This window comes from Rhineura floridana, chromosome 2, assembly GCF_030035675.1.
Source record: "Rhineura floridana isolate rRhiFlo1 chromosome 2, rRhiFlo1.hap2, whole genome shotgun sequence".
Classification (NCBI taxonomy): Eukaryota; Metazoa; Chordata; class Lepidosauria; order Squamata; family Rhineuridae; genus Rhineura; species Rhineura floridana.
Genome location: NC_084481.1, coordinates 126,199,347 through 126,221,459, shown reverse-complemented (window position 1 = coordinate 126,221,459; position 22,113 = coordinate 126,199,347). Strand labels below are relative to the sequence as shown.

Sequence of the window (22,113 nt, the reverse complement as noted above, 5' to 3'; positions counted from 1 at the left end):
GCTTGGCTTAACCCGTTGGATGAAGTCAGCAAATCTTTATTTTGATCTCAATAGTCCATTCTCTTAAACACAAATTTAGTAGTGAAGTCAAAATCCTCCCTTTTCCTTCTGGTATGTTTGCTCAGTTTTCTCCAGGAAATTGAGGAGATTGATGGAAAGAGTGGCAACATACATTAACATTATTGTTTGTTGTAAAGTGGTAATCATAAACTTTGAAAGCAAGTTTTTCTATGAGAATTACACTATTGACATGGATGTATAGATGTTGTGATTCCCCAGTGCTGATGCATTTCTGTAATGTCCCCTTCTCCCTTTCCCCTTTTCATTCTCATTAGCCAAAGAAACTTGGATTTTCACATTTTGGAAACTTAAGAAAAAAGAAATTTGATGAATCCACAGATTACATTTGTCCTATGGATGCAAGTCCAAGTCCAACCAATGGTACTCAGAAGACCTATGGTGCATACAAAGCGCACGGTGCACTTCCTGACAAAGAATTAGACAAACTGGATCAGGTGGGCCAGGCGGACTGATGTCACTCACCTTTCATCCTCTTCATGCATTCCAAATCTTACAAATAACCTTTTGTTTCAATTTAACCTAAATTACATAATGCATCTGCATGGATTTAATTAATGTATTGGGATGAGGCTTGAAGAATTTTACATGTACAATGTCATCTAAATTATTTTCCATGTGCAACTGTATATCCTACTCATCTTTTCAAGCCCTTTTTCAGGAATTCAAAAAGCTTTACACAATAGTTATAATTGAAGCCAAGACACCCAAAAGCCCCAATCCAGCACGGGTGCTCTGTGTGCACTGCTGGTGCAGGGCCATGCGTGTGCGCATATGTATGTATAGATAGGTACTGCTCAGAGATATTTTTAACTTTTTATATTAGCTTTATATTGCAAGCAGTTGTAAAGATATGTTTATTTTATTCTGAACAGTACAACTGGATTGTATATTTTTAATAAGACATGCTATTTCATCTGTGCAGTGTCTGCACCATATTGAATGTATATGATACGTTATTAAAGGAGTTCGGTCTAACAATGCAGCTAAAAAATGAACAACAGCTTTATCAGCAAAACAATAAAAGCACTACCTTGGTGGGTGGGTGACCAACTTTTTATGTTGAGTGGTCTCTTTCTGTGATAGAATGATGGTTAAACCATAAGAGATTTTGAATGGTTTCTTTAAATTGCCATCCTAATTTACTGTATTGAGAAATGTGTGTGAAGTGATTTTTTAAAACCTGAAAAAAGGAGCAACTGGAGCTTTCTGCAAAGTGCAATAGCCTGATGTGATTTCTGTGGATTCTGGTTTCCAAGTCAGAAACTGAATCAAAAAATGGTAGTAAATTGAAAAGACTCATGTTTTCTTGTATGCATGATTCATTACATCTAACACATTACATTATTCCTTTATTAAACATGTAATTTATTACTTTATTTTATTTATTGCAAGCAATTTTATCATTACCCATTTGGCCTACAGTCCTGAGCAGCCATAAGGCAGGTAGGAAAGAAATGTGCACATAATCAGAACTGTTTTGAATGTTTTTATTAATTAGCTGATTTTTTTAAATCCTGCTTTCCAGCCAAGCTCCTGCAGCTTAGAATTAAAAGCACTCTTAGCAAACAACGCCTCCCCTCATCTCTTTAGCTTCTGCCCTGTTTTACTGCAACCGATCGCCTGGCAGACTAACTTAAGATTGGCTCAAGAACAGAAGAGGGGCCATGCTAGATTTGACCCAGAATCTATCTGGTCTAGTGTTCTGTTTCCTACAGGGCTCATTCAGATGCCTTTGGAAAACTTAAGGGTAGGACATTAAGGCAACCAGCCAAACAGGTTTACCTGTTCAGTTGGTTGAGTAGCTAAAGGAAATCCCTTCAATATCAGCTATTGCTTCCCCACAGTGTCCCATGCAATGGCTTTTTAGGGTTGTGGCTTTGGGGACCATGGTTAACACTGTATTTTCGGAAGAAAAACCATTATGTGTTCAGTAATTCAAGTCACTGGGCATTTCATGAAATGATAAAGCGATCCTATTTACTTAAAATAAGATGACTTAATTATCAATTGTCATTTGCTTTGCAAGTTTATTGCTGAGTAACATACATGTCCTGTACCTTAATATTTTCTTCTTTTTAAATGTGTCAGTTTTAAAAGTATCAGTGGTTCCTTGCATATGCAAGAGCTCTGTTGCGCAAATGAAGGCTCCTTTGCTGCATAGGCATTCACTTCAGTGGGAGAAGGAGCACCGCATATGCAAAGTCAGGCGCATATAGCCTGGGCCATTGATGTAAACAAGTGAGCCCCTATGAGCTAGGAAAATCCTTGTGGCATCAAACACAAGTAGATTGAAGGCACAAATTCAGTTGTATTTTTAAAAATGTTTTCCAGTATGTAAATTTTGCAAAACACATTTTTAGGTTTGGGATGTCTGATAAAATAATCAGGCAAGCTTGAATTTGCAAATGGTGAAGAGGCTGGCTGGGCAGTCTGCCATAAACATTGAGCAACTGTAAATCAGATGGCTGTAAAGGGAAGAAAGGTCAAAAAGGCTAACATACACTTGCTGGTAGTTCCATTTTCTAATAACTTAAAAGTTGCAGGAGGTAGTAGAGACAGAATCATTCTAGTTTGTAGAACAAAAATGCACAAAAATGGGCTGTGTCAATGGACTCTTTCTCATCCCTAAATTATGGATCTTGATACAAAGTATATAGACAAGTTTGTAAAATGAGTGATTTCTGAAAGATGAAACACTGAAATCATGGAATATGTACAAAGCATGAACAACCCTTTTTTTTAACTCAATGCAGCATGCTGAATAGCTGAATCTGCATGTTTCTTGAAATGCTTTTGACTGCTGGAAAACAGCTTTTGCTTTTTAAAAAATGTAGAAATGAACACAAATTATTTATAGGGCAAACACCTTGGAATTCTTTTAAAACAAGTTATTCAAAAATGAATTCCTTCAAACTGAATATTTTTGGTCCTGATATCCTATTAACAGACTATGTTCAAAGGAGAGATGTCAAGCAGTCTGTGTGTACGGATAATGTACAGTTTAGAAATTGTTCCAATACTCAGCAGAGTAGTATAATTAAACCTCATTTTTCCAAAGATAGAAGCGAAGCACCTCTTGTTTATGCAAAATAGTTCAGAAAACATAAAACATATGCATGCAGTGTCTGTAACAGGATGGAGTAACTGTTTTGATTTCATCAAGCTGAATGATTTTGCAGATGGAACATTCTGAAGGAGCAGTAATGCAAATAGGGGAACTCTCTCAAGGAATAAACAACCTCACTGTAAGTACGAGTTCACAACATCATGGTATGCACTAATTGATAACTCAGATGAGGTGTGCTAATGATGTGTCGTTAACTCATGTTCATTTAGATTCAAAATGTTAAAAGCTCTTGTAAGAATATACTATGGACTAAACTAAAAAGCATGAATTTGACCTAAGCAAATTTACATTTTAAGGACTGAAATGGAAATATTTATATCTTTGTAGATTGCATATGAAATGAACTTTTATTATATAATGTCCATTAACCTAAAATTCTCAGTTCATAATGCAACTAAAAATGTGCTTAAGTTGCACTTTTCAAAAAACTGGTCATATGCAATTAGTCCATGTCAGGAAGGGATATCTTCATATGAAAGAGCCTTTAATGCATGCTGCCAGTGCCTTTGGATCCAAGTCAGCAGGGCAGTGTTCACATGAACTGTCTGTCCAGGGCCACTAGTTGTGTACAAGGGCTAGTGAAGGTCAGTGTGAGACTGCAGGGCTGCCCTGTCTCAAACATGTAACATAATGGCATTTAAGTGTTATGTAAAATGGTCCATTGACTTATGTAATTTATTATATACTTTTTATTATTTCCAGACTATGTTAAGCCAAGATCAGATGCTGAATGATGATAGATTTTTAACACCAACTTTTGAGGATTGGAGATGAAGATTCCATATGACCAACAACACTCTAATACCTCAGTTGTATTAGGGGATATGACTTGCCCAGGCTGGGTGCTCTGTTTAAAAAGCTGCCACTGTCTTTGCCATTGAAATACGTGAAACCTCTTTAAGTGATGTTTTTCAAACACCCCTAACAGGGACGAACACCCTGCAGTCTAGTACTTAGCACATGCAGTCAAAGAACCTATGCAACATTTTTAGAAATAGGAAAATTGAGAGTATGTAAATATATTTTAAAGCACAGTGAGCCATTTACTGGTCAGTGATCCATTTTCTGTATTTTGTACTTGTTTCTGGTGCATATTGGAATCCCATTAGTTTCCTACGGTACTGGTCATCATGAATGGTCAATGCAACGATTTTCTTCCGATCTGGTATAATGATCCCCTGATATGATAATTGTGCTAATTGTTTACTTGACCACTTACATTAAAGCTGCAACTAATGTGTCACCTGTTGGACACTAGATGCTCCCACAGTTTAAAGGGAATTCCAGTCCTGTATTCAGGCTTCCTACATCCCTTCTATCTTGTGTTCTAAATTGTACGTGTGGTCTGCAATAAGAAAATGTGATTTTTTACTTAATAAGGCCAAATAGTGAAGTGTAGAAGACTGGTCCTCTATTGTCATGATTCTTTCTATGGCATCTCATCCTTCCTTACCAACATCTCTCAGATGAGCTAGTAGAAACATGATGCTCAGGTTACAAGGAAAATATTTCGTTACCTTAAATACTGCACTTTTTAAATACTGGAGGTACATTTATTGCACCCTAGCAGTACCCTTACAGTGGAGTAATTTCAAAGAATTTGTACTCAGTGAGCTTTTACTGTAGTAGCTGAAAGCAAAATGCTCCTCAAACTGCTATCTGGGTATTTAATTGAGAGCATGAAGGACAGACGATGAAGGAACCAAATGAAAAACCAGAACTGGACTTTCTTTCCTTCTGGCCATTACTACCCTCTACAATACTAGAACTAAACAATGGGATGTCCTAGTACCAAGGCTGAATTAACCATTTTGGGGTGTGAAGAAAGCAGTAAAACCACTAGCCACAGATGGTATGGCAAGCCCTGTCCTTCAATAAGCCTCTTTAATTCCTGCTATAAATCAAAGGAGTTACTTGGAATAAGGGGTCGCTTTAACCCTTGAATCTAAATTGGACCTAACATTTTCTAATATAGATGCTTCTTGCACACGAGGCTTTTTTCTTTCAGTCTCAATAGTTCTCCAGATGGAATGGCAGGAGACTAAGATTAGTTTTCCTGCTCCATAATACTCTGCCTGGAAGCTAAATTTTCCATACTAAACATAAATTATCTGTAATTTAAAGCATTTGTGTTATCTACTTTCTGTTCTGTAGCATTCATGTTCTATTATTATGGCTGTCGCACTGCACATAACTCCTTCTTGTTGCCTTTACCAAATGAGCTTTCCTAAAGCAGAACTTTTGCTCTGTCCTGTTCCAAAAGTGACATTACAGTAAATAGCAGCAGTTCTGTAAACATTTTCTTTATTTTTCTCTCTTTGCTCATGCACATCCTGCCCTAAAGACCTCTAGCCTGCTCTGTCATACTATTTTGAACATCTACACATCACTAGGCAAGGGTACCACCTGCTGGTGACAAAGTTTGGTTCACAAAACAAAACATTCCACATGTAGCCTATGTTGCCATTCTAATAATGCCATCCCGAGTGTTTTTTTCCTGCAGAGGGGCTGCTCAGCATTCATGAGCAGATATTTGTGGGTGGCAGCGTGGGCTTTACTATTCTGAGAGTTAAGTAATGGGCCTTTGGAAGTTTGTACAGGATGAATACTTGAAGCATAAGCTGTTCAATAGCTTTCAGACCTACTGAGCTTTTTAACATATATGTATGTATCGCTTCTTAAGACAGTTCTGGAACAAGAACACTCTATAATTTCAAATGCATGAAAAAAGCTGCTGTACACCATTTTTACAAAGAAGGTGGTTGAAGCATAAGCATACAGGCAGATTGTCCCAGGGTATGGGTCCGAAGATACATGAGGTTACTGCTACTTTACTGAAGCAAAGCAGGTCTGGGTCTAGATGGGTGACTGCCTGGAAACTACATGTGTGTCTCCTTTGCTTTCATAATGTAAGAAAGGCAAGATGTAAATGTAAGAAAATAAAATCATTAAATATATAAAACCCCAGAAAATTTTCCTATTTGACACAGATGAAAAAATGTTGGGTAAAAACCAAAATGCCTCTGAATAGAGAGTTTCAAGCACAACAATCAAGTAATGGTAAGCTTCAAACCTATCAAAATTGGCATTTTAATATGTATAGTTTGAACTGAGCAAGACTTGCACAAGAAATGTGGCTCAAATATATATGTATATACTTCCCAGCTTGTCATTAATAATGGCTGGAATAGCTTATGAGTTTGTATTTAGACTATTGTCACAGTATGATTAGGTAATATCAATAGGGCTGAAGATCTCATTGCAGTATCTTCAGATGGAGTTTATGGCGGAAACAGTCCATATTTGTGTCTTTATCGTAAGTACCGTGCATAAGACTCAGGCTACATGGACCAAGAGTATTACAAGATTAAGGGAAGGTTGCCTGCCCAAATGGTTTAAAATAGCAGAATTCAGACAGAAGCGTCTACGCCTTCCTGTTGCCCTCCCTCTTTTACCTTGCCACCCTCTCCCTTGGAAGATACACCAAGCTACATGCTTTGCAGCTTCTGTCATCTCCAGCCTTTCAAAAGCACTGAATGAACCTTGTCATACTGCCAGCAATCTAAAATGGGCCTTTGTCTTCAGTGATTTCTGCCTGCTCCAGTAGCAGTGTGGTAGCAACAGGTATGGCTGTAACATCACATTTTCAGATCACATTTTCTACCTATGCTTCGGTGGTTCTTCCAAGAAGTACTGATGTTCCCCTGGTTTTCTGAGATGGATTATATTCAGGATATATGGCTAACGTCAGGGGAAAAGTCTGGATTTAAAGGGGCTAGCACAGAGAAACCCACAGGTTTTCCATTTTCAACTCATTGCAGACTTTGATATAAAGGAGTCCTTATTTTACATAGACCACAAATTGTGGTATAAAATTATTTTGCTATGTAGCAGTAGCGTTTACTACACAATGGCCCTTCTACTATTTTCATTATTCTTCCCCTGCAGTTATAAAACTACTTTTACCACACACAAGCAGCTGTTTGACTTTTTCACAACACTAAAGGTTGGACTTAAGTTATACTAGTGCAATACTTTATTAAGTAACACACCACAGGGAGATAGTGGTGGTGACATAACCTGCCACCATTACTACTTGACAGTGTGTACAAAGAGTAGCTTGTTTCCAGAAAGAGAGGCCTAATACTATGTTACTGTGCTCCTTTAGAGTGAAGAAAGCACACAACAGAAGTATGTAGAACTATGGAACCATTATCTAAAGTATGATACTGGTATTAACATTTTGCAGTTTAACACAGGGTTGGGAAACTTACAGCCCTCTTTGTTGTTGGACTGTAATTCCCATCAGCACCAGCTAGCATGACCCATGGTTCCCCCCCTTTAACCCAAAAGGCCATTCACAAAATTTATATCCATCTACAGCATTTACTAAAATGGATGGTACAACTTCAGGTTTAATAAGCAAAAGTGTTCTCTTTCGTGTACCCTAGTTTTTCAAGATTAGGCTGACAAGCAAATTGAACCATAGGTGGAGGTCCACACATCAGAATCAGAGTCTCGCTGCTAGGGGAAGGGAGATGTTCCTTTATCATGTCCGCAGTAACAAAACCAGAGCTATACATCCAGCCTGAAATAAAAATGATGAACATAATTAGAAACCTTCAGGGTTATTATTTCTTTTTAATTACTAGACTATTGTCTCAGTTTCAGAATGTATCAAATCTGTATACAATGTGATACCCAGAGAGGATTCTGTCTTGATCCACACATATCAAGATCTCTCACCTAGAAAGGTGTCTAGATTCAGTTCAATAAAGAGAGTTTTCACCCATGAAGCTTCCTCCTCCGAGCTGAATGAATAAGACCACCATGCATGACAGGGAGGGGAAATCGAGCTGAGATTCAACTCCTGCCATGCTGGTTGGGGCTGGTGGGAATGGGAGTCCAGCACCATCTGGAGGGCAGAAGTTAGCCACCTCTTATCTCTAGGTGTGGGGATTTCATCCCAGATCTCCAGGTGGCAGACAACTTTCACTATCAAGGCCATTGAGCCTTGTAAAGAACTAGAACCTTGTAAAGCCCGTTTTGAATCTTTCAAACAACATGGACACCAGAGATTATAAAATGTAACAACTTACATTGGCAATGTAGGCTTCCAGTCTTAAAACCAAAAAAGTTAATAGTTGCTCCTGAGAGCTGGTGTTCCTTCCCCGACTGCCTCAAAAGAAAATCCTAACCAACATGAAATCTGTTGCTACCCCCAACGTAAATGTTTTATATAAAAGTCTTAACAGTTGCTGCTTTTGTCTTTCTAGTGAAATGGCATTTTGCTTTGCAAGGGCTCTCTGGATGTATAATCAATGACAATCCTATCAGGAAAAATTAATGATTAATTCGAACATTTATAGAAAGATCCTGGTTCACAAATTTTGAAAGCTTGCTAGAAGTGCTCCATCATCATAACAAGGTGAACTTACAACAGACTACACTAGAATTGTGCTATAGGTAAATTATTTGCATACAAGTAAGAGAGCTTCATTAGTCTCTGTAAGCCAGAGTAGCTTACCTTGAGGTGGTCTGTCCAAAGTGTACCACAGTTTAAACTGATCCTGGTGATTTACTGCTACATCTTCAAGCTCTGGTCTTAATAATATATCTTCTTCTGTCTAGCAGTCGATAAGTGTCCACAAAGTACAATTATTAGGTAATTCCCACACACATACATCACTAACCCTAAATTGTACGCATCACTGTTTCTAGCTTCATTGGCTTCTCCACTTCATCTTATTAGCCCTGTAAAAGATGGGCTGGTCGACTGGCTCCTAAAAAGATTAATACTTAGTTTGCAATACTAGTTAGTTCCAGGAAAGAAAAGCAAACTTTCTTTTGAGTCAGCTGTTGATCATTCTATAGAACCAACAGATTACACCACCACCACTGGGTAGTTCACATGATTGATACAACACCTTTCCCTACCCTAACACAATCAATTATAGCTGCAATTCAGGTGTTTTGACAGGTGTTTCTGGGCAAGCAGGAAGTACCCATGTCTCTACCTTTGCTCTATATTATCCTGGCAAATTATAATGAGGAATTTGCCACACACACTAATATACAACTGTGCCTCATATGTGTGAAACAGGTCATGCAGAATTAAGCCCTCAGCATCTGTACAATGTTTTATTCGGATATGTTTCTTCAACAACAAGAAACAGAATTTCAAATGGGCCATTTAAGCTAAAAAAAAGCTCACTTCACTTGAGTGATTAAATCAAAAAGGACAGTCTGTGTAAGAGGCCCAAGAACATTCACTGAACCCATGTTCAGCATGAGAAATAAGTGTAGCTTCTTATCTGATGCACAATCTGGAGCTCTTTCATGCCTTTTGGCACCAAAGCAACTATAAATGTCTTATTGCCTGAAGAGTAAAAGCTAAATTCCTGTCAGAGGCATCTGGGCAACTTTCAATCCTACTCTACAGCATTTCCCCCTCACAGTCTTGATGTGTCATATCAGTTCACTTCTCCCTCTACCACCATTTACTCCATTGTGGGAAAGATAAGTAAAGTCTTCTTTCCCCTCCTATTATCTGCAAAGGTCTTTAGAAACCATCTCCCTCTAAGCCTTACCCTTGTCGTTTTCTACTATAAAGCATGTCTACTATTCACCCTGATCCAACTGATCATGCAGAGAGCCCCCATTGTTAATAGAGCTCTAATCCTGCCAATCTGGTAAGAAAGGGGGAGGAGATGCTCCCCCTCCTGCGCAACCAATTAACAAGATTTTTGGCTTTCAGAAGGACTTTGTGTATACAACCTTGACGACTGCATTGGACGCAAGAATCACAACATCTTCACACGTGCAGCTAGGGATATGCATGTGGAAACACTGTTCATGGGTAGTACTCTAACCAAGATTGGGGGGGTTGGCCAAAGTTCATTAGATGATTATTATGCACCCCTCCAAGCATCACTGGGATGGGGTTTGTGTGTGCAAGTGTGCCAGTTTTAATATATGCTCTTTTGCAGCTTCACTGAACTTCCTCAACTGTCATGGAAGTGTCCACATTTTCTCATACTTGAACTTGCAGTAAAATACCGAAGCATCAATCCCTTACTACTCTGTACAGCAAGAAGAGATGCGGGTGTTTATGGGGGAATCCATCCCTTGATCCAGCCCCTGTCCTGAGCAAGCGCTTGTTAGTCCATCCCAGGCTTTAAAGCACATTCAAAGCACATACACCCACACCCAAAAGATCCTGGGAACAACAGTTTATCCATAGAGGAACACAGGAAGCTGCCTTATACTGAGTGACACCACTAGTACATCTAGCTCAGTACTGTCTACACTGCCTGGCAGCAGCTTTCCAGTATTTCAGACACACAGTTCTCTCCCAGTCCTATCTAGAGATGCCTGGGATTGAGAACCTGGAACTTTTTGCATGCAAAGCAGATGCTTTTCCACTGAGCAATGGCTCTTCCCCAAGCCACAGTTCCCAGCATCCTTAACAAACTACAGTTCCCAGGATTCGGGGGGGGCGAGAGATATGGTCTGAAGGTATGGTACGTACACAGCCAATCTCAGGACAATGTGAAAGCTGACACAGTTTACCAGCAACATTAGGACCACTATTAATTCAACCCAGGTTTTTACTGTCCAAAGGTAAAGGGCTGCTGGATTGGTCAGCCAAGGGTTTATCCTTGGGGGAAAAGCAAGCTGCTGCTCTGTGCCTCTCTTAACACTCAAAACGGTTCCCAGTCAAGTTGCTATCTCAATTCCACTGACTAAAGTCCTTTGTGAGAGCCAGGGAGAAAAAAGGCAAGTAAACTAGAGTCTCTACCCACCTGGTTAGCAGAAAGGAGGTAACACTTGGTGTTATCATTGGGGTCCTTTGTAATGTGACGAATCAGTTGAAGCATTGGAGTGATTCCTAGAAAAGCCAAAGGCCACAATTAGATATGAGTTGTTTTCTATTCTCACAAGCAGAGCTCCTTAATGCTGCTTTAACTTTAATAAGATTTTTGATTAGATCATTTTGTTTGACCAGCTGCAAAATCGAAGGTGGGGGAAATAGACTACAAAGCAGTAGCATTTAATGATTATCCTGCATATAGCATATTCAAGGAACCTAAATTCACTCTTTAGAGTGCATTTCTTAGATAGGATCATCCCTAAGGATCAAGACTAAATATCCCAAGATAGTATCTCTTTCTGTAAGGACCCTCAAGCTCTTGTGCTGAGGTCACATTTTTGCTGAACTGGGACTGAAATAGACATTGGTAATAGGCTGCAACCTAGAAAACACTTCTCTTTAAAATTGCAAAAGGGGATGCAGCCGCAGCTTCTGCCAGTCTTGGATTGTCCCCCAGTCTTGCCTTCCATTCTCTCCTTCTGTTGGACACAGTGAGACTTCTCTCCAGCAGGTGAAAGGAGAGGATGGATGATGTGACTGAAGGAAGGGCAGGCCAGGGCAGGCCACTGCTGTATTCTCCACTGCTACAAGAATATTAAAGAGGCAAAATAATTCTTGGGGTTGTGTCCTCTGAACCTACAGTTGTTTGGAGACTGTACAAGCCCATTTGGAATGCAGCCTGTGCTAGGGAAAGCCCACACAGGATCTTTTTGCGTACATAGCTGACTGGTGGGAAATAGTTAATTTTTTTATCTTGAATCAGGCCCAGAGTAAACGTGCATTGTATAAATGCAATACTGCTAGACTGTTGCTGCGTCATAATATGGCATGAAGGGCTTTGGGAAGTACATACAACGCATATAGGAAAACCTTCAGCTACAGCCCTGCCCAAAGTTTTGTGATCATATACAATGTATGCAGGAACTTTGATTCTTATGTTTTGATCGCTATCGTCACGTTGTTATGCTGGTCTTTGACCAAAATAAATGATTCATTCATCATGTTTTGAAGTCCATCTATCTTCTGACCAAAACATACTGCCAGCACAAGGAACATAATGTACCTGTTCCCCCAGCTATCATTCCAAGATGTTTTGCAAACTTAACGCTTGCTTCAGACTTCTTGTCCGGCTTAATAGAAAATTTACCTGTGTGGAAATGCAATTACAGTTGTCAATTGTCAATGCAAGTCCCATAGTGAACCTATGACCATTGCAACAGCATTTAATCACTATAGTATGCAACACTGCCCATTACAGCTGCAATTCTACGCAAATCCACTAAACCCAGTAGGACTTGCCTCCAAGTAAGCAAGCAGAGGATTGAGCTGCACAACAAGTGGCTCATCACAGTAAAAGTGAGGCAATATGACCCAATCAGTACAAGCCAGGGGTCATCACCTATTGCCTATATTGTTTGTATTACTTTCTCATAAGGAAGAAAGATTCCAGCTTGGCTACCTTTGAACAGCAAAGCAACAATAGCCAATTTTGTATGTTGCAATACCTTGCTTTATTTACAGCAGCAAGAAAAACTGTAATTAAGGCTGTAATTCTATGCACATGTACTTTAAGTCCTATTCAACACAGTGGAATTTACTTCCAAGTAAACATGCACAGGATTGCACAGGAGAAGTATTTATTAATATGCATTTTAAAAAGAGCTGGAGTTGGCAACAATTCTAATAAGGGTTTGGGCCAAATTAAAAGCTTTTTTCAGCCAAAAAAGAGCGGCTTCCAAATGTAAGTCCTTGACTTCAGGCTTACAATCTAAAAGTGATGACATAAAAGAAAAATGTATTGGTAAGGAGGGAGAAAGAAGGCAAGCTTGGGCACTAAAGAACATAAGAAGAGCCAGCTAGATCAGGCCAGTGGCCCATCTAGTCCAACATCCTGTTCTCAGTGGCCAACCACTTGCCCATGGGAAACCTGCAAGCAGGATCCAAGTGCAAAGAGCACTCTCCCCTCCTGCGGCTTCCGGCAACTAGTTTTCAGAAGCATGCTGCCTCTGACTTGGTGGCAGAGCACAGTCATCATGACTAGTAGCCATTGATAGCCTTTTCCTCCATGAATTTGTCTAATCCTCTTTTAAGCCATTCAAGTTGTTGGCCATCACTGCCTCTTGGGGGAGCAAATTTCATAGTTTAACTATGTGCTGCATGAAGAAGCACTTTCTTTTGTCTGTCCTGAATCTTCCAACATTCAGGTTCATTGGATGTCCACAAGTTCTAGTATTATGAGAGAGGGAGAAAAACTTGTCTCTATCCACTTTCTCCATGCCATGCATAATTTTATACACTTCTGTCATGTCACTTCTTACTCGCCTTGTTTCTAAACTAAGAAGCCCCAAATGCTGCAACCTTTCCTCTTAGAGGAGTCACTCCATCCCCATGATCACTCTGGTTGCCCTTTTCTGAACCTTTTCCAACTCTACAATATCCTTTTTGAAGTGAGGCAACCAGAACTGTACAAAATATTCCAAATATGGCCACACCATAGATTTATACAACGGCATTATAATAATGGTCCCTAGCATGGATTTTGCGTTTTTACAGCTGCTGCACACTCAGTTGACATCTTCATCGAGCTATCCACTAAGACCCCAAGGTCTCATTCCTGGTCAGTCACTGCCAGTTCAGATCCCATGAGCATATATGTGAAATTAAGATGTTTTGCTCCAATATGCACTTGTTTACATTGAATTGCATTTGCCATTTTAGTGCCCATTCACTACGTTTGGAGAGGTCCTTTTGGAGTGCTTTGCAATCCCTTTTCATTTTAAAAACCCTGAACAATTTGGTTTCATCGCAAACTTGGCCACCTCACTGCTCACCTCTAGTTCTAGGTCGTTTACTTGTTAGTCGAGATTTCTTGGAATGACAAAGTGGAATTAAAAGATTTCAATGAGGGGAGGAGGCAAGAGTTTGTGGTATTTCAGCAAAGCTGACAGAGAGGTCCTCCAGTCTTCTCTCTCTCCCCCTTCCTTATAGCCTGATGGAATCATGGCTCCAATTTCCACTGGGCCACTTGATAACTTAAATAATTCAGAGATGCACATGATCAGCCAAAAATGGACAAGAGTATAGAACATCTTAAAGCTACCCCACTGTAGCTGATATGCTGTCACTCGTTTGTCTCTGCTACTTTCACCCATCACTGTCTGTCAATATCACCATCACAGTTGAGGTCCACAAATTCCTGTTGATTTCCCTCATCAACATACTAATACATTACACCAGAATGTCTTGAGCTAACCAAGACCTTCAGACAATAGTTGAAAAACTGCCCCAAATGCAAGTATTGAACCTCCTTCACCACATCATCTAGTAGCTATTTTAAACAACTGGATTTTGTGACATTATTGTACCTGACCCATTGTATACCAGAAGTCCATTTGGTCCTCTGAAGTCAATGGTATCGCCAATCTTCATGTTGTCTAAATGCTGGGACATCTTTCCACCTTCTGGAAACTTGGGGTGAACATTTTTGTAGTATACCTGGTTGAAGAGGGAGAGGGGGAAACAATATTAGTAGCAATAATTTGGCCATTTTACTATCAGGCAACAGTGAGATGCAATGGAAAGGAACAGAGAATAATATCTTTCGTTCTGTCCTTTTGGCTAAGATAATGTAATAATTGTCTATTATCACACAAAACACTGAAGACATGAAATAGGACCTCAAAAATACCCAGTTACAGAGTTTATGTCATTGCAAAGCTGTGGGCCAGGAACTGAACTTCATATTGCCTTCTTCACCTGCTGCCATTTACCCTACCAGATAGTACTTTAGACTCTTGAGATCTTAAGGCTCAATCAAGCCTTGCTTGGTCTCCAGATAATTTTTTGGTCCAGGGCCACCCTATAAGTAGACATCTTCTTTGACAAGGGTGGGAAACCTGTGGTTGTCCAGTTGTTGGATTACAACTCCCATCAACCCCAGCCAGCATGGCCAGAGGTCAGGAATGATGGGAGTTGTAGTCCCAACACCATCAGGTTCCCCACCAATTCTACAAAATCCCCCACACCCAGAATAGCAAAAGATCTCTTTTTTCTGTTACAAAGTATTACAGAGCATAATTTATACACAACAAGATGCTCACAAGTTACTGATCTTTCTATCAAAGCAGAAACACTGCATCTCTAGTGGGGTTGCCATCTTAACACAAGCCCTGCTCCTGGGACTTACATGGAAGCCCAAAATGGACAAGTAGAGCAGATGAAGTTTTTCCCACTTCTTAACTCCATGTCAGGGCAAGCTTCACCTGCTACATTTGTGTGCAGCAGGCAGAGAAGCGAGACCAGCAATATATATATATATAAACGTAATTGTGATTAACCAAACAGAGGTTTTTATTATATTAACAAAACATTTCAGCTTCCGCCTTCATCAGCTGCCAACATACAAATGCTGTTACCAAGGTGGCAGTTATAGAGCTTTGAGGATGGAATGCTCAGAGGGGCTTCATTTACAGAAGCTAAATGATGCTGGTACTGTCCTCCAGGTTCAGGCCATGTGGTGCCAATGTGTCCAGAGAGTATATCCAAAAGTTCTCCGTTTTAGTCAATGCTGCTGGATCTGTTGGCATCTCTATAGCTGTTATAGAAAAGTCCAACAGGCTGTGACCCTCAATGTTAAAATGCTTTGCAATATATATATATGGCAAGCCTGTTTTAATCCTTCTCTGTGCACAAAAGTGCTTTTCAATTCTCACAAGAATCCTGTAGATAGGTTAAATGTTATTAATACACACAACAGAAGATTTACATTGGAGTGCCAGGCAAGGATAGCGTGGGAAGAAATCATTCATTTAGCCAATGCAAGTTGTTCTTTCCTACCACAATTACTGAAGCAGCGGAGGATCTACTACCCCCATTAAAGAAGTTCCCATGCTGCTCCATATGAATGGGCAACGAGATAATTATACACTGTACTATTTACACTTCCAGTGCTCAAGATAAAAAAGTTGCTTCAATTGCACTGGGTATTTTAATGCATTCTTGAAGAAATAACCCCATTGTTTCTGTACTTGCTACTGTCAATATGCTGTACCAAACTGAATGCTTCTCCCCACCTCCCAAGCAAAAATTTAATGAAGTTTATTCCCGGCATAAAGAAGCACATTTAACATGCAACTGCACACATGGATCTGGAAAAATACCAGATCAGTACAGGTATCTATGGGTGGCATTTGAGACGGACACCATAACATTCCCTCTCCAGTCCATTGAATTCAGTAGACCCTATGCACATCTTGAATGCCCACAGAGGCAGAGCCACTCTCAAAAGCACCTGCAAGAACTTTTCAAAGTAACTTTGAGTAAAATGTGCTCCTTTGGGAGGAAGGGTGGGATATAAATTTAGATAGCAACAGCAGCAACTTCCCCAAAAATGCCCACATGGAAAAGTTTCTTTCTGCCAGCAAAGCAGATTTCCTGCTGTTTACACACCATTCTTGGATTCCAGACCAAGTAGACACACAATAAAATAAGATAACCTAGTATGCTTCTCCAGCTACAAATTTAAAAATGATCCAATTTCTGAATGCCAATTACAATTTTTAGTTTGAGTATATCAGTATATTGAAGCACATTCTTCTACTTTCTACACAAACACAGTGCTGGACCCACATATGAGAAATGGCACCAAAAACCAAGCAATTCAAGCTATCTGCATTCAATTACATTAAATATACCTTTATAATTAAATCAACATAGCCTTTCACTTCATCACTAGAAACTGGAGTGTAGGCCCGGATCACAAGATTACCACCAACTTTGGCAGAGAGATATACATGTTGACCTAGAGGTGAAAAAAATAGTTACCTGTTTATTTCAAAGTTTACTATGGAATAAACAAGCATAGTAGACAGTGTAGAACTCCCCACATTCTTTTGTATATAGATGCTGGTTAGGCCCCTCAAAAATATCACCTTTCATTTACAATTTTAAAACAGAAGATCTTCATAGGTGTGAAGATAAGCTTGAAACCCGGTGGAAATAGATTCCAGGAAGGTGAGAAATAAGAAGTCAGCACAAAGAATCTCACATTATCTAGTGGCACCCCCAGGCTGCTAACTTGACCCTAAGTATAACTTGACCTTGTCAGGACAATGTGGTGCAAGAGGGCAGTTTGTTTCTGAAGGTAATCCACCTTCCAAAGATGCTACAACCTTCAAGGGCAAAGCTCCCCTCCTGCAAGTTATAGCAGCTTGACTTGGGGGGGGGCACATGGGAGGGAAAGGGTTAAAACCCCTTCTTACACACAGCAGTCGTCTCCTGTTCTCCCTGCAGCGGTTTACATGGTTAAAAATGCACATAATTGACATCATGCAATTAATACCACATCTAGGTTGGCCCAGAGATTTGCACTGATTCTGCCTGCTGCAAAAGCTCCCCTGGAAATGAAACATGATGCCATAACCCAAAGGCCTCATGCACACAGGACTCAGGAAAAAGTAAGGAAACCACAGTTAGAAGCCTTCCAGCTGTATTTTGTGCAGGGAGCAGGCACTGGGAACACACCACATCTACACTGGCTTCTGGGCCATTTCTGGGCCCAATTCAAAGTGGTGGTGTCAGCCTTGCAACACAATCCTAGGCATATTTACTCAAGCAAGTCCAGCTATGTTCAGTGGGGCTTACTCCAAGGAAAGTCTGCAAAGGCCTGCAGCCTTAATGTGCCTCCACTGACTGTTTGACTTTGGTCACTTTGGCCACAATCAAATAGCTATTTTCTTGGGCCTGTGAAGAACTTATTGCACATCATAGCTGGTTTCTTAATGAAGCAGATACCCGATTGCTCCATCAGAATGCTGAACATCAGATGAATCCTATTAATCTCCCCACCTGCCAAAAACTGACTCAGCTTTGCATGAAAGCAAAATGCATAACCTGGCTTGACTTTCAGGACTGTGAATCTGCCCTTCATTACGTTCAAACCAGGGCTTTCACACTTTATTCTAATGACCGCAGCCTATTCTAATGACCGCAGCCTACAGTGCTAACCCAGCTCAGTGAAACATAGATTGGCCATCAGATTCATCTCTAGCAGCAGCTTCTCGACATCAAAATAATTTAGGATATTGTTAAAGAAAAAACTTTGTGACATTTATTTAAAAAATATCCTGCTCTTCAGCCCCAAAGGGTTCCCAGAGCAGCTAACAAATGAAAAAGTTAAAACAATGAAGTCACCAATGCACTCAGTAACCCAATATAAACGAGTTGTTAACCAGAAACAGAGAACATTTAGAACTTAAAAAAAAAAACTTCTATAAAGCCTGGACAAATAAAAAGGTCCTCCCCTGGCAGTGAAAGAAAGAAAAAGAAAAGAACAGCTTCTATGTCAGGCAAGTCTCAGTAGCAGGGCATTCCAGAGATGGGGCACCATCACTGAAAAGGCAGTATGTCAGAAATGAGTTAGAAAGAACTATGTAGCTATGCTTACCTACAGGCAAGCCCAATATATGTTCTGATGATGGAAGCCCAAACCGAAATCTCCTGGTATCATGACTGACCTCCTGTTAAAATGCAAAAGGATGGAGAACTGAGTTATGCTAAACTACAAAACAAAGCATTCCAAGAAAGACGTCAGTTTTTAAATGCTGCCTAACAGTCATTAAAATCGACCTCATTGTCAGATGCATTGTTCCACAAGGGGGGAAGCGAATGGCTACCTCACACATTATAGGGAAGAAGCGGGTACATCAGTGGTTCTCAAATGTAGAGACACGCTGCTGGAGGACGGGGTGGAAAGACCCCAAACTCCTGAAAGAACAGGATTTTCAGCAGGCAGAGGCTATTCAAAAGTGGTGCTCCAGTTTACAGAAAGGACGGGGGCTTCTGGCCATAAGCAACTCCTCCCATCTTTTTCCTTGGCTGTCTGGTTGCTTGTAACGAAATCAGGCTTGTTTCTATGTTTAAACTTGCTATGAAGTGTTATTCAGGAAAGAAAGAGGTAATAGAATGCTAGGAGGTGTGGATGATGGAAAGCTGACAGGTGGGAGGGGGTGTGTTCCAAGGGGGTTTTGAAAGTGAAAAGCAGTTGGTTTTGACAGAGTGAGACAGGGAATTGACTTGGAGGAGATGGGATTAGGGATTGTGAACATCTAGGCAGAGTGGCTGGGGTGTTGAGGGAGGTTCCATTGTGGTTAGAGGGGTAGGATAGATAGGCAGAGTAGGGACAACAACATCTTAATAATTATCAACATTTAACATCTTGTAAATAATATCATTTATTTTTAAAATCCTACGTGTCAGCTTGGTCACATGTGCTGCCAAATCAAGGTCCTATTCTATATCTATTCCTATACCAGTTATACTGACAGTCTACACTAGTGGAAAACCTTTTGGGAGAATAGGTGGCGGGGCTGAAGCTTCCCTGGGGATTTCCTGATCCAGGCGTTTGGGAATCAGGAGCTGGTCATCCCAGAGACAGATGGGAACGTCACACTGTTCTTAGAAGAGAATGTGAGACAAGCTGTTTTCATTTTATTCTAATGCAGGAGTGTCTCAACCTGTGGCCCTGGAGACTCCAAATGTCAGAGGTGATGCGAACTGTGGTCCAGCAACATCTAGAAGCCCAGAGGTTACCCACCCCTACTGTAATGCCAGTACTGGATAAGTTCCCCGATCCACAGATCTTTATGTGCAAAGCAACAGGCTATAGACCCCCAGCTGAGTGCAAGGATTATGTGTATTTGCCTGCTGTGGCAGTAGCGGCAAAGGATTAGGAAGATAAAGAGGAGACTGTGTTAAGAAGAAAACCAAAATTCAAACACATGCCAGCCTTCACCAACCCTGGGCTGACGGGAGGTGATGGAAGTTGTAGTCCAAACATCTGGAGGGCACTAGACTGGCAATGGCTGTGTGAGATCCTCCACAGACTATCTAGTTTGTTTCTGCTGTCAATTACGAAAGCATCTGTTACCCAGTATCATGCCATGAACTAGCGCCAGAAGCTCCACATGATCTGTCACAAAGATACAGACATGACCCGGGGAGAGTACATACCAGAGGTGACTGCGCACTATCAAATGCAAACATCAGGGAGGAGCTGCAGCTCAGTGGCAGAGCACACACTTTCCATGCAGGCAGTTCAGTCACTAGCATCTCCAATTAAAAGGAACTCAGCCTGGAGAGCTGCCGCCAATCAGAGTGGACAATAGTGGGCAAGAGCTCAATGTGTTCAACCTATAGAGGTACAAGCAGCTTACCTCTCTTTCTATCAAGCACAATGGATACTTTATGTTTGGATCTTGTAAAGTTACTGGATCTTTCTTCAGCTGAGATCCCATTGCTTTAAAGAGCAACAGTAGGAGAGATACTACAACCACCACCCCAGCAGTTAACACAGAGATACCCTGAAAGAGAAAACACACACACAGCAAAGGCAAGAATGAAACACTCAGCGGCCCAACATTGAATGTGCTGCAGCCTTAAGACCTTGCTTCACAACTCTGCCAGTCTGCAATCACATTTCCACAGCACATTTCAGCACAGCGGACCATGCTTTGCAATAAGTATCTCACAGCCCATCAAAAACACATGAAGATAACCCTCAGAAACAGATGCTTGCTGTAAGCAATACTTTGAGTCTCCTGGCGAAACGAGAATTAGAGCCTTGACTTTCTCAAGAACAATTGTGGGAAGAGGAGCTTAATTTAATTGTATGCTGTTTACTAAGCTCAAGATAAAGTACAGAAACACATAGAACTGGTCCTACCAGAAACATTAACCCCAAAACCGTCTTTCTCATTTCTAATTATGACACATATGAAATACTCTGCAATAACTAATCTAAAATCACTTCACGCTTTTATACACACAGGTTGCCAGCTTTTCAGTCAGTTGGTGGCGCTGTGGATGGTGCCTTTGAACAGCCACATCGCCCACTGACATGACTGTTTATGCTTGCAAAAAAAAAAGAAAAATTTCAGTCGTTCATTTTTTGGACACCAACATGCAGCTAAACAGCTTTTTTCCCCTGGTAAGGTGGCAACCCTAGTTAGCCTCGCAAAGAAAGAAGGAAGCGATTGATACATCTATCCTTTTATCATGTCTGAACAATTCTGTATGAGAAACAGAGGCAGTCGTTCAGGAAGTAACTAATCTGAAGCAGCTGGTTTTCAGTATGCATCTTCACTCACTACAGCTCAGCCCTAAATCCTAAGAATCCAGATCCCAAGCGCCTCCACTTCCTCCTTCATTCTAGTGGCTGCCCTTTACCGGGCAAGAAGGCAAAGGCTGGTGAGGGGCGTGTTCTTTTCAGGCACTTGGTCCCTCCGGAACATACAAGGGCAGGGGCATCACCGGGCAGGCTGCCCTCCTGGCACTGCAGGAGCGACTCCCCCACCCCCGGCTCACCAAACTAGCCTCCATTGTCCACGACAGCAGGTCTCCGACGCGGAGAGAAAGTGGGTCGTGCCGGGCAGGCTTCCGCACCTGACGTCGCTCCTCTCGGTTGTTCAGACTTCTTCCTCCTCTCCAGCGCGTTAACGCCTCCAGGAGCCTCTTCCGCCCAGCTCGACAAGGCAAAGTCCTGCGGTTGCGAAAGCAGCCGGTTGGTTGCCTCGGCCGCAGGGCACCGCACGATGGCCTGCAGTGCAGAGTGCAAGCGCCTTGCCCTCGTATCTTTTGCATGATCTCGGGCTACTCGCTGGCAGGCAGACCCGCTCTGAGGCATCGGTGAGCCCAAGTCAACGTTATGTGAATATACCATACAATTTGATAAACTAAAACGTTTAGTGCTTTTTAAAAAATTAAGGAAAATTACTAAAGGACAAAAATATATATGATGATCATGGAGATGCATGTAGTGGTAAATTCAGAAGTGCAGACGGTTTTCATTACACGTGCGCCCGCTCGCACATACATCTCACACCCAAATAGCTAGTCCCCTTTCAATAGAACAAAATGAATGGCCGATGGAGGCAGCTTTGTCCAGACTTTCAGATGCTTAATGCAAGCCAGCTTTTTTCTCACCCTCCTTAGCTTTGCCTAACTTCCAGCTTTATGCGCCTTATTTTGGAACAAG

General features: G+C 41.0%; 2 protein-coding genes across 18 annotated transcripts in view; one reads left to right on the top strand and one right to left on the bottom strand.

Moving 5' to 3' along the window:
• Nucleotides 1-6,181, top strand: part of PPFIBP2 (PPFIA binding protein 2) — a 173,590-nt gene extending 167,409 nt beyond the window's left edge. For 9 of the 16 annotated variants that reach the window (XM_061610487.1, XM_061610488.1, XM_061610500.1 and 6 more), the window contains 3 exons: nt 336-515; nt 3,261-3,326; nt 3,911-6,179. In XM_061610487.1, coding sequence (XP_061466471.1) covers nt 336-515; nt 3,261-3,326; nt 3,911-3,982 — 318 coding nt within the window. In that variant the 3' untranslated portion in view covers nt 3,983-6,179. Of the gene's footprint in view, nt 1-335; nt 1,137-1,473; nt 1,525-3,260; nt 3,327-3,910 lie in introns of those variants that run through there. The other 7 variants (XM_061610490.1, XM_061610489.1, XM_061610497.1 and 4 more) reach the window with 5 other exon arrangements.
• Nucleotides 6,182-7,221: 1,040 nt separating this feature from the next.
• Nucleotides 7,222-21,734, bottom strand: LOC133377120 (NADH-cytochrome b5 reductase 2). Of its 2 annotated transcripts, XM_061610507.1 has the most exons (9): nt 21,444-21,609; nt 20,294-20,440; nt 18,526-18,598; nt 16,775-16,881; nt 14,447-14,576; nt 12,145-12,228; nt 11,014-11,099; nt 8,736-8,835; nt 7,222-7,796 (listed from the first exon to the last, which is right to left on the bottom strand). In XM_061610507.1, exons 1-9 carry the CDS (start codon nt 21,456-21,458, stop codon nt 7,624-7,626), a joined length of 915 nt encoding a protein of 304 aa, XP_061466491.1. In that variant the 5' UTR covers nt 21,459-21,609; the 3' UTR covers nt 7,222-7,623. The 2 variants fall into 2 exon arrangements, with proteins under 2 accessions (XP_061466491.1, XP_061466492.1); XM_061610508.1 differs by lacking the exon at nt 20,294-20,440 and having other exon boundaries at nt 21,444-21,734.
• Between the last annotated feature and the right edge of the window lie 379 nt (nt 21,735-22,113).